Raw genomic sequence first — 13,015 nt, 5'->3', positions numbered from 1 at the left:
TCTGTCTGTCTCTCTCTCTCTCTCTCTCTCTCTCTCTCTCTCTCTCTCTCTCCCCTCCTTCTCCTCCTCCTCCTCCCTCCCTCCCTCCCTCCCTCCCTCCTTCCCTCCCTCCCTCTCTCTCTCCACCTGCTGCCTACAGGTCAGGATGTAAACCTCCCCATTACTGCTCTCATGCCATGCCTTGTCTACTTCCCACCATGATGATCATGAACTGTAGCTGGAGTTTTCCTGTGTCCACCTGGCTCCTGCAGCTGCTCAGACCCAAGTAAACACACAGAGACTTATATTATTTATAAACTGTATGGCCATGGCAGGCTTTTTGCTATCTAGCTCTTATCTCTTAAATTAACCCATTTCTATTAATCTATAAGTTGCCACATGGCTTGTGGTTTACCAGTACTTTTACATCTTGCTTCCTCTGTGTCTGGCTGGTGACTCCTGACTCAGCCTTCCTGTTCCCAGAATTCTCTTCTCTGCTTGTCCAGCCTATACTATACTTCCTGCCTGGCTACTGGCCAATCAGTGTTTTATTTATCAACCAAATCAGAGCAACACATTCACAGCATACAGAGCAATATCCACAACAATGGACTAACCCTCTAAACCTATGGGTAAGCCTATAACATGAAATCTAATAGGTCTTTTAATAAAAAAAACCCAGAGCCTAATATTGGGGTAAATGCTGAAAGATCAGAGAGACAAAGCAACAAGCCACTGCCACATCTCACCTCGACAACTCAACAAATCCTCTGCCTGAATGTCTCTGAGTCCTCAATCGAAAAGGGTCCAGGTGAAAAGGAAGGTTTAGTCCCTGTCTCCTCGTGCCGTATATACCTTTTTCTGCCCGGCCATGTCACTTCCTCCCTAGTGCTGGGATTAAAGGCACGTGATTCCCAAATACTGGTAGCAAAGGTGTGTGCCACCACTGCCTGGCTGTTTCTCTCCTAGACTGAATCAATCTCATGTAGTCCAGGGTGGCTTTGAGCTCACGGAGATCCAGACAGATCTCTGCCTCCCGAGTGCTAGGATTAAAGGTGTGTGCCACCTCCGCCTGGCCTCTGTGTTTAATCTAGTGGCTTGTTCTGTCCTCTGATCTTCAGGCAGATTTTATTAGGGTACACAATCTATCACCACACAAGCCCCCAATTAAACGATGTTTCCCTTTAGAAGTTGCCTTGGTCATGGTGTCTCTTTCCATCAATGGAACACTAAGACAAGGACAAAATCCTCACAAATGGGTTATCAACTACTGTGGGAGAGGGTTGCTTACTGGCAGGAATGGGTTAGTAATTGTAAGCGTGGGTTATTAGTCTGAGAAGACGGCTTAGTTGGTAGAATGCTTGCCTTGCACATATGAGGCCCGGAGTTCAGTCCTATGAGCTGTTTTTAAAATGTGGGGGAACTGGGTTACTGGTTCACATGAGTTCACTCTTTCTTTCCCTGCATGATGCCATCAGTCATGCTAAGACACAGCAAGAAGGTCCTCACCAGATGTAGCATCCCAATCTTGAACCTCAGATTCTCTAGAACTGTAAGAATTGAATCTCTGGTCTCCAGGGGTTACCATCTCAATTACATCAGGAAGCAGTAACCACACAGAAACATGCCTTCCCTACATCCTCACCCCTTACAGAGATGCTGCATGAAAACCCTGTAAGAACACTGACATCTGCCACTGGAAAGAAGGGCTACACAACACAACATCCAGAGCAACCGGAGGTTATGCCACCTTCCACCTACGTGTCAATGGAAGAGCAGATGCCCACTGGCATGGCACTCCCCCTGCTGATAATCGCTAACACTGTTCAGTGGTGGACAGAGCTAGAACAGATGGCCCTTTGAGTTCACTCTTCTCCCTTAGAAAAGTGTAAGGACTGTAAATCTGCATCATTTATCCAGCTAGAGTTCTGGGAATTAGTAATAGGAAACTGCATTGTCCCAAGGGAACCCTCAGTGAGGTATGTGGCTCGTGCAGGGGCCAGAGAACAATGCCTAAAGGCTGCTCTTGCTGACGGCACCGGCACCAGGAGCCAGCGTGTGGGCCAGCACTGATGCCCAGCACTGACGCCCAGCACTGATGCCCAGCACTACAGCTCTGCTTAGACCTTCCGCCTTTGCAGCTAGGAGGCAGGCTGAACTGTTTCCTTAAGATGAGGAAACTGGGAGATTAAGTACCTTGCCCAAGGCTGCATAAGAAGCAGGGATTCAAACCTACTTCCACCCAACTCTAGATCTGCTCACACCACTTGATAGGATGTGTCAAACAGACTAGTTTTTTCTCGGTTCTGGAATCTAAGTAATAAGGTAGCAAGCAAATGTAATCATAGGCTCTACAACATATATAAATAAACTATATCTCTAGAAATCACCCAGGTCAAGGGCCAGCAAACTAAAAGGACCTAGGAGTACTTAGGTAGTGCCTACCATATGACCTTTGACCCAACTGCTCAAGTGTAGTGCAAAAGTAGCCACAGGCAGCATTTAAACAAATGGCTATGGTTGCGGTCCCAGAAAATTTTACTTACAATAGGTGACAGATGGCACATCTGTGTTAGGCCTTCCACAAGAGTGCTCAGGCCCCTGGCCTAGTGGTAAGGACACTGAATTTAGAGTTAACCTTCTCTGCCTCCAATAGTTGTGTGACCTTGTACCAATCGCTTCCTTTCAGTTTCTAAGATGCACAGAGGCTCCTGGGCACACGTGATTCTCCTGCCTCAGCCTTTGGGGTCGCTGGGACTAGACGTGTGCTACTGTGTGGGCCAAAGCTCTTTTTTGACAATGAGGACCACCTCACCCTTTTGGGCTGTCCTTCAGGGTTTCTGTTTTTCAAATGACTTTCACTTTCCTGGTCTCAATCCCACTTCCTAGGAACAGTAGTGAGCAAGGACCCGGGCAGGGCCGGACACGTCTGAGGATTACACAGGCTGTTTCATCACCTGATTCTCGGTCTCTGGGACAGAGCCCACAGGAGTCCCCGCTGCAGTGGCAGCAGAGCCAGCCAAAGCTTCTCCTTTGCTCCCACTCTGTCTCAGGGCTGTGAGCACCCAGGAAACTACCCTCAGATTCACACATCACAGGCAAAATGAGGCTGACTAGGAAAGAATGGCAGCCCCGGAGGAAGATGGGGAGGCCTGATTTCAAAGCCCTTTCCCAGAAGCCCATCGACCATTTCAGGCAAAACAGTCCACCAGATGCTCACTGACTGTAACTGTGCTCTGCGGGCCTCTATGTGAGGAGTGCTGCCTTCTGAGGGCATGGAGCAGCAGCTGGGCTCTGGGCCTGGTTCCCGTGCGTCAGACCTTGAGTACATGATTGAACTTCCCGACACTCTCCACTCTCTCAGGATGAAACCATCAGACTCCACAGAGTGTCGCCACAATGCCAGCTTGCTCTTTCCTGTCACCTGTAAGGTCCTGCTACCACTGCTCACTCACTGTTCAGGGATTTTAGTCTTCGGGTAACATTTTGGTACAGGAAAACATACTGTAATAATGCTGCAGACGGCTGACAGTATCTACATGAGTACTGACTCAAAACCAGCTTAAGAAGCCCCATATAGCCGGGTGGTGGTGACGACACACGCCGAGGCAGAGGCAGTCTGGTCTACAGAGCTACACAGAGAAACCCTGCCTTGAAAAAAAAAAAAAAAAAAACCACCCCATATACCCGCCCCCAAAAGAAAAAAGACAAAGATACAGGAAGAATCACACATCTCCCCACGGGGGGGGGGGGGGGGGGGGGGGGGGGGGGGGGGGGTAAGGAGGGGGAAGTGTCAACAAAAACCTCTGGCTAAGTTACTGCAAGGCCTATCAGAACCTGGCCAAACACAGTCTCAGCCTTGACCTCAGTTCTCTGGTAGCCTCTGCCACAGCCACACCACCTACAGCATGGCTAACACCACACCTCTCCTGCTCTCAGCTCCCACGCTGGCTACTGAAATTCCGCCTCGGAAACCCTGTTCAAAATGTCACCTTCTAGGTGACTGATGTCAAAACTGGAAAGGATTTACAGACGCGCGCATTTTAAACTGCTTGCTGCCCATCAAGAACCAAGGCCCACAGCATTAAGGGATGGGCTCTGAGTCACTACACTGCCCTTCACCAGGGTCTCAGTCAGGAACCCAAGTCTTGAGCTCCTTTCCCTCTGGGGGCAGGACACACCTGGAAAACCACACCCTGCTGACCATTCAGACTGAACTCCCTACACACCAAATCCTGCCTACAGGTAACCGTCATTCATCCTGTAACTGAGAACTTCAACCTTTGCCCGCATAGGTGCCCTCATCCATGTCCCCAGTGCCTGCTGGCATCCCTCCCGTGGTTCTCAGCACAACCATACTCACCCCCAGAGCCCCACCTAGGGAGAAGAAACTTTCACATCCCTAGCACTTCCCACCCAAGACAGACTGCACCATTTGTTAGTCGCCATAAGATCCAACTAACATACACAATGTATCATTTACTGAAGTATTTTTAAATATACAGGCCCCATACAAGTGTCAGCATAATATGATCAAGGCCAAGGTACTTGTCCACAGACCACAGCAAGAAAGAGTCCCTTCAGAGAGGTGTGATGACCTCACCAACATGGCAGCCTGACCACCATGGTGCAGAGAGCCAGTGCATTAGGAGGGAGCCCAGACGCACTGGGCCCAGGGATGGAAAAGGAGTGGACAACGGGGGTGAGGGAGTGGGGGGTAGGTGGGAGGGGGCGGTCTCCTCTCCTGCTCCTCCCTGCCTAAGCCTCACAAGTGTGGCAGTGAACATGAAGTGACTCTGGGAGACTCCACTCAAGACTGACTACCGGGCAACAGAGGGACAGGGACAGGGAACTGTCCATAGACTGCAAGATGGAAACCAGGAGTCTCACGGGATTCACAGTATCCGATTCCTGCTGTAGACCATTAGCAACAAACCCGTGGACAGAGAACTAAGAGGGCAAAAGCCACCTGGAAGAACTGGCACCTGCCCACAGAAGCACAATTGTGCTACCAACTTGAAAGAAGGGAAGTGGGTACCCACGTCTGCGGAGGGGCGGGGAACACCAGGCAAAGTTCTGCCGAGGAAGTAGTGCTCCAGGACTAGCTAGGATCTCAAAAGACATTCAACACCCAGCATCTCACCCAAACGGCGGCCTGTTAACCTGAGCTGACTGAGAGTAACTGATGCTGTTTTCCTTCCACTCACCGGCATTACAGTTTACAAACAACCTTTTATCACAAGCCCGGGATCCCCCAACGCTTGGCCCTTCCCTGCCTAGGCACCCATCCCACAGGAATGGGAATGAGTCCTTCTTATATCCCACCACCTCCACCCAGCCTGAGTTTGCATAGGAACCAGAATTACCACTGCATGCTCCTGCTCCCACACCTCTGCCTCAAGCCAAACCCTCCTCCTCCCTCCCTGCTCAGGCCCTATAATCCAGCCTCTCCTCTCCAACCTCACACTTCCGTTCTACTTCAGGCCTCATCCCAACTCATGCGGACTGGGGAAACAGGCCCCTGCTCCTCTGCCGCCAACCCCACAACCAGAACTTCCTGAAGCTGGAGAGAAAGACAGAAGAGTATGGAGCCATGGGAAGGGACGGCGCCTTCCCTTGAGAGTGTGATTGAAGCCTGTGGCTGGCTGAGAACCAACAACTCCTCACAGTCAGCATTGGTTTCAGGCCTTTCTCCTTCCGCAGTTGTACCCTTGCCATTTTCTAGAAATCTCACCAGTAACTCTATTTATTACAATACTACTTTTAAAAGTGTGTTGCCAGACATGGTGGCATGTGCCACTAATTCCTGGACTCGGGAGGCAGGGGCGGGTAGATCTCTGCCAGCCTGGTCTACAGAGTAAGTTCCAAGCTAGCCAAGGCTACACAGGGAGGCCTTGTCTCATAAAAAGAAAAGACATGTGTCAAACGCCTGGTGTAACCCTTGTAGCTCCTGGGTTTACCTTACCGGACTACAATTCTACCCAAGGCATTTCCAGAGATAATAATCTCATTTATAAAAACAGAAGGGGCTTCTTGGAATCTCATGAAAAGTAGCTTAAGTAGCTCTTTCTCTTAATTAATAAATTGTTTCAACTCCTCTCTAAGAAGCCATACCCATGCTATCCTTCCTTGAGCATCGTTCTATCTTTAATAAACCTATCTCTGCTTCATACTGGCTCATCCTAAAATCCTTTTCTATGTCAAAGCCAAGAATCCTGAGTTTGCCTGAGTTAAGATCTCTTAAAGATTAATGGACCCCTCAGCCTGCTGTTAGGGAGTATATGGAGCTATTAACAACATTGCCTGATTAATAACCTTTGGCATCCATTATTTGGGAGACAGAACCCAGGCTCCTTAGCATGTCATGGTAGACAGTGCCTCATGGGATCTGAGCCTGCCTTTGCTATGTCTCCTTCGAATCCAGTCCACACCAACTCCCACCCCAGCCTAGCTCTCCCACCAGGGTCCTGATTAGCCCCAATACACCTCTTCTTTAACCATAAACCAGTCCCCAAGCGAGGGTGGCCAGCACTCCCTGTTCCCACCTGTGAGGCTGCTCTAAGTACTGAATGCACCCTCGGTCTTACCGCCACACTTGCTCTGGAGCCTGCATTATGGAATCCTTCTACCTGAATCGCACCCTGATCCACAGGCATAATGGTAACTTGGGTAACTAACCATCATTTACTAAGCCATGTTCTCTTCTGGGACCAGTAACTACCTCCTTCAAGTGTGGATTTCCAGCACCATTCTAAGAAAATTGTGGCAATCGGTTTCACTAAAGCGTCATCGGCTGAGCACAGACAGAGACAAAAGCCTGTCACCCAGGTACTTGGAAGGCAGAGGCAGGATGTGGGAGTTTGAGGCCAGCCTCATCTATAAGGTCAAGTCTCCAGGCCAGTCAGACGACATAGCAAGACTCCATCTTTAGAAAAACAAAAGCAAAACTCTAAACCTCCAAGAGAGGATTTTCTAGATCAGAATAAAATCTTAAAAATCCCTGTGTTAAAAATCAGACCATGAAATCAGGCTGGAAGCGCATGGCTGCTGTCCCAGCTACTTAGGAGGCTGGAACAAGGGGATCACTGAGACCTAAGAGGTTAAGACTAACCTGAGGTACATAGTGAGACCCACACACCTTAGGAACAGGCCATGAAAAGCTCCCATAAGCCATTTCTTCACATGATTCAGTTTCTCCACTTCTTTCCATTACCACTTCCCTAAGTAGCCTTTTTAGATGCCTTCCTAGTTGTATCCTCCCATGAAATTTTAATAACATGCTCTGCATGTATTATGTAAGATAATACATATGAAAAAAAAGATAATACATATGGCTTAATTTTCTTACTCAACAATGGGCTCAGAATGACTAATTAAAACTGTAAACATCAAATCCAAAATTTAAAACTATTAATAGCCTAATAATTGTATTTACCAAGTCACTTTTAATTTAAAATGCAATTTATCAAATTATACATATATATACATATATAAATTGTTCATTCCCATTAAGTGTGTGATAATAGAAATGTAACCGCACTTCTCTTTATAGAATCTAAATATGCCACTTTAAAAATCAGTTTTCAAGCCAGGCGGTGGTGATGAAGACCTTTAATCCTAGCAGTTGGGAGGCAGAGGCAGGTGGATCTCTGTGAGTTCGAGGCCAGCCTGGTCTACAAATCGAGTTCCAAGACAGCCAGAGGTGTTCAGAGAAACCCTGTCTCAGGGGGAAAAAAGAGTTTTCAAAAACAAAATCCACCCAAGGGATACTATGAGAGTTTCCCCACCATTATCATCTCCTTGGCTACTTAGGAAGAAAAAAGGTTCCCAAAGTAAAGTATTAGCCATGACCTCAAAAGGGGCTCGCACCTCAAAAAAACAAAACAAAACTGGACACTAGAACATTTAGATATCCACAACCCTAACACCTCAGGACCAGGAAACTGAAGGAGCCCTCAGGGGCAAGTGACTTGTCGGTCAAGGTCACCAGTCATGGACAAGGCCCCTTCTGTCTCATGCACTGCTGTCTCCCCCAATCAGCGCCACCTCGGCACCTAAGATAATCAGATGTTTGCCATTTCAATGAATAAATGGCCATGGACAAGTTAATCCCCAAAATACATGTACATGAGACAGGCAAAATGCTTAGCGCTCTCTCAGCTACACCATTTTGTCCCTTTTTTCTCCCAGGAGCATCAGAGCAAAGTGTTCTCAAGGGTACGGACCCCTGGATAAGCTGCTTCCGTTCTACACATCTGGTGGACCGGAAGGACAGTCGTGTACACTCAGGGTGGAGCTCTTTAGTCCACTTACAGTCCGGGACGGGTTACAAGCGTCTCAAGAATACCACCTACAACACCCTAAATGCACATCTGCTTACCTGCCCTAAACGGTTCCCTGGGTTCTTTCACACATGACGTATCTCCCCACCCACGCTGAGACCTAGACAACCAAAACTGAACCTTGTCCTTCTAAGGTACCAAATTTAAGCAGAGTGAATACTCAGTAAAGACTGGACAAATTTATGCCAACATACCCATACACCATGAGGGATAAAGGTAGATTTGACATGAACAAGGAGTTTCTTTGTGCCTTGCCCATCACCTGAGACAGACTAATACCTACCATGAAATAGGAGCTTAAAAGTCAATCAACGATAGGGCAAAACCTCAGGCCTGATCAAACCATATCTCCCCTGCAGTCATGCATTCACTCAACAAACATGTATTCAAGTCTTTGTGCCAGGCTGCTCTGAAACCTAACTTCCACATGAGCTGAAGCCCTCCTCACCAGTTAGTGAATTGTTCTCCATTCCTGAGTTTTTTGACTTTTTTTTTTTAATTGGCAGTTCACACTGAGTGTCCCTTGTCTCAATTATGCCAAAACAGTCCCAGTTTACAGCTACTGTTATAGCTTGCATTTCCCCAACAGTGAGCAGGGGTCAGAAATACCACTCCACAGTTAGGAGAGGTTCTGAGTCTTGTTTTTTTGTTTGGTGGTTGTTGTTATTTCTTTACTAGGGAAGAAAAAACCCCATGCTAGTGGATGAGGGTGTAATCCAGGCTGGCCTGGAACTTACCATTAGTGAGTGATTCTCCTGCCTCAGTCATCTGAGTGCAGAGATTACAGGCCTCTGTCACCAAGCTCAGGATTGTCCCTTCATTTTCAATACAATTATACTACGTGGTGAGGGGCGGGGAAGCAGTTGCAGACAGGCTTGGGAATAAGCAATTGAGACCATGCTGTAGAGAGTCTACAATGCCAAGGACATGAATACTTAACGTATACCCAGGAGGGAGCCATAGAAACTTCTAAGGAAATGATAGATGGTCAAAGTACCGTAAAGGTGTTATTACCTCGATTACAGAAAAGATCTAGGGCTGTAAAATTAAAAGGGGCAGGCACACAACAGGTTCATACCAAAAATACTGCCTAAAGCTATAAATAAGTCGTCACAGAAGAAAGTAGTAACAAATAAGCTATCTCACTGTTTGCCTTGTGTGTAGCTAGAAGGTCCCCCAACACATCCATGCCTTGGACAAGCGCTAGTTCCTTGGTATATGGTCTTGGGCCCTCACTGCAAAGCAGGTAATAAGGGAGCTTTGGCTGGCCTTAACTAACAGTAGCATAAAAATCCGTCCTTCCGTTTTTGATCAGTTCTTAAGGCCAACATTTAAAGCACAGTATTTATTCGTTACCAGGATCTTCTGGCAGTAAAGCCAGAATCCTAATTCGTCTCCTCCAAATCATCCACCTATTGCATCATTTGAAACCAAAGCTTTCTCGGGCCACGACTTGTAAAATTCAAGTCAGGTAAAATGGCAGCAGCAGCGGCGGCGGCGGCGGCGGCAGGAGCCTGACCCTCAACTCCGAGAGCGCGCTCCCCGCTGCAGCCGAGTGCCGAAGGAAGCGCTCGAATCAACAGGTCGGGCGCCCCCGCCCGGGAGCGTTCAGACCCCGGCGTCGCGCGAGGACGCGGCGGGTCACTTCGGTAGCCCAGGCAGGCGAGGCCGCCAGCGGTTCTGGACCAGAAGGGACGTTCCCCGGCCTCCGAGCTGAGGTTCCGGCCCTCGCCCCCGGGGTGACTAGACAGCCCTGCCCCGCCCGCCCGCCCTCCCCGAGGACACCCCGCGGACACCCCGCGGAACTTATGCGGAAGATCACAGTCGGGTCCAGAACCGCTCCGCAAAAACCCAGAGGGTCCAGGAAGGCTCGGGCCGGCTCCGGGCTGCGCTGCCCGGCCCCGCGGGACGCTCCTCGGCGTGAAGGACAGCCCTGCCCACCCTCCCGTCCAGTCGGGGGGACCCCGCGGGTCTCCGCGTCCTTCCCACGCCCCCCAGGCGCCGGGACCAGCCCGCTCTGCCTGTCTTCGCACCTCATCGGCGTCCAGTTCCACTCGGCTGCCCACGAGCGCCATGTTCCCCTCTGCTGCGGCCGCACACCCACAGGGAACTCAGAACCGACTCTTCCCGGCTCCGGGCTCAGCCCAGCGCGGGTGGAGGCGGAACCGGGGCTGCCCCGGCCCCGCGCGGCCCGGACCGAGCTGTCTCCGCCCCCCGGCGCCGGGGGCTCCACGGCGCACCAGTGCCCAGGCGGATGCCGCGCTAACGCCCCGCCCCCCGCACGCGGCTCCTTCGAGAGCAGCCAACCAAGGTTCCGTGGGGGCGGAGTCACCCAACAGAGTCAGCGGGCTCCCGGGGGGCGGAAAGGACCTCTGGGGTACCCGCCTCCCCGAGAGGGTTAAACCGGAGCCTGGCGCCCAGACTAGAGCGCGCGGGGAGCTGACAACCCAAGGTCGTGGCTGCGCTCCCTTGGTGGCTCGTGGTCCACCTGGTCCTTCGTCTGGCTCGCCCAGAGGGCAGCGCGCCTGGCAGATGCTTCTGGAGGACAGCCACGGGTCACTGGTCACCTAGAGGCATCTGACACATCACATGCCCAAGTCCCTGCGTGGAGAGCATCCTCTTCCAGAGACAGGAACTCTTCGTTTGCCTCTGTGTTTGCAAAGCTAAGGCGTCAGTGTAACTCAGAGCCCTGTGAGTCTCCCAACCCGGTCCAGGTTGTTCTTGCTACAGAGTCTCTCACTCGGCCCTTTTGTAAATCCGAATAGTTGTGTGTATTTCGTGCTGGAATTATCCATGAGGCTAGGGATGCTGTCTTCTTTTAAGGAAGCGTCCCCAGGACCCCGTGTGCCTTCCCCATTATCTGTTGACTGTTTAGAAATTGATTCCTGCTTCTAACTTGCAAAATAATTGAGCAATCCAACTGGAAAAGTTAAAGCTATATAATTTAGGGTGGGGGGGTCAGTTTTATTTTACAAAACACCCCATTCATATAGAGCACCCGCAAAATTTCCTATCCGTATTCTGTGGTGTCCAGTAGGCACCAAACGTCTATCACTATTTTCCCCTTGTTGTATGCAGTCACTTGCATAAGCAGTATCTGGTCTATGAAATACTGTTTGCCAGCCTATAAACATGAAAACAGCAAGCCAATTTTAGCTGAGTATTAATCATGGGCTGGGACTATGCTGGGGCCCTTGTATGTTTTGTCTCACTTTCTCTAGACCCCTAAGAAGTGGGACACGGATGGGGAAACTGAAACTCAGAGTTGAAGTCACTTTGCTGGGGTCAGGCAGCTAAGTAAAACAGCCATGCCAGAATCAGAAAGGCCCGTCTGGCTGCAGCACCCGTGAGCGGTCTCTGTGTGCCTACATCCAACACCCTTTTTTTGTTGTTTTGTTTGTTTGTTTTTGGTTTTTCGAGACAGGGTTTCTCTGTGTAGTTTTTAGTGCCTGTCCTGGATCTTGCTCTGTAGACCAGGCTGGCCTCAGACTTACAGAGATCCTCCTGGCTCTGCCTCCCAAGTGCTGGGATTAAAGGTGTGCACTACCTCCCGGCTTCCCAACCCTCTTTTTAATCCCTGTGGTTTCAGTATACTAGCTGTGGGGAGGCCTATTAACACACATTTCCTGTGAATCACCATGGCATACCATATCACCATTGATACCAGCTTGATGATGTTACTGCCTCCAAGTACCTTTGACACAGCAGCAGTAAAGGCCATTTAAGGGAAAACTACTTCTGCTCAAGAGAATAGAATCTGGCCTGGTCGGAGAATTGATGTTTCAGTTAAGGATGTCAGTCATTGGCTAAGGCACCACCCCTAGGAAGGCGGGCTCACCTGATGAAGCCATGTTAAAGAGGTAAAGTGGCATACTTCTCTTTCTTCAACAAGCTAGTTCACTTTTCCTTCCCAGCATCCCTTCCCCCCAGTACATTCTCTTACGGAGCGGTTGACACACAGCTTTCCTAAGTCTGCCCAGTTTCCTGAGTTACTCAGAAAGCCAAACTTTTTCTTTTCCTTTATCTCTTTTCTAAGCCTATGTTCTCTCAACTCTTTCGCCAAAGCTCCCCTCCCCATCATGCACTTCCATGCTGGCTTACAGATCTCTATTTTTCTTTCCTTTTTTCCTTTATCTTCTCTATTTGCCTCCCTGGGCAGCTGCCGAGATTTACAGTTTGCCTGCCCTGGAGGTTTTTCTTTTAAACTCTCATAAAATTGTCCTCCAACTTCCAATTGAGTCCATTCTTAAATTATCTTATCAGTGAAACTAAGAACCTCCAAGAGGAGACCTTGATTTTCTGGTATCATTTAGCTACCATGAAGGAACTCCCTAAAATTCTAGTAACACCTTTATACTAAAAATATAAAAAAGATTTTGTAGCCAGGCAGGTAGGAATTATGATTATCTTTAAAAAAAAAAAAAGAAAGAAAGAAAGAAAAAAGAAAAGGAAAAAGAAAAGAAAAAAATGTCCCACTAAATGTTTTTTAAAATTTTGAAACAATGCATCTCAAGAAATCAGAGCTCCCCTCCAGGAATCTCATCCTGGAAGGAGAGAAAACCTAAAGGGAAACTTTTCTCTCAGAAAGAGATTTACAACTGTTCAGGCCACTTTGGAAAAGAGACAGAGACAGAGAGAGAATGGGCTGGACCACACTTAGCCTGGACCACCCAGACTCACATATCGCTGGCCCG

The 13,015-nt window shown here is 49.1% G+C and overlaps 1 protein-coding gene across 1 annotated transcript in view; it reads right to left on the bottom strand.

The window, feature by feature from the left end:
- The window catches only part of Ttc39b (tetratricopeptide repeat domain 39B), a 112,102-nt gene extending 101,560 nt beyond the window's left edge, over positions 1 to 10,542 (bottom strand). Inside the window, exon 1 of the mRNA XM_052715114.1 lies at positions 10,355 to 10,542. Coding sequence (XP_052571074.1) covers positions 10,355 to 10,396 — 42 coding nt within the window. The 5' untranslated portion in view covers positions 10,397 to 10,542. The remainder of the gene's footprint in view (positions 1 to 10,354) is intronic.
- Between the last annotated feature and the right edge of the window lie 2,473 nt (positions 10,543 to 13,015).

The sequence above is a fragment of the Peromyscus californicus genome, unplaced genomic scaffold, assembly GCF_007827085.1.
Source record: "Peromyscus californicus insignis strain IS unplaced genomic scaffold, ASM782708v3 Scaffold_5__1_contigs__length_169319896, whole genome shotgun sequence".
NCBI lineage: Eukaryota > Metazoa > Chordata > Mammalia > Rodentia > Cricetidae > Peromyscus > Peromyscus californicus.
This window is presented reverse-complemented; position numbering and strand designations above follow the sequence as displayed.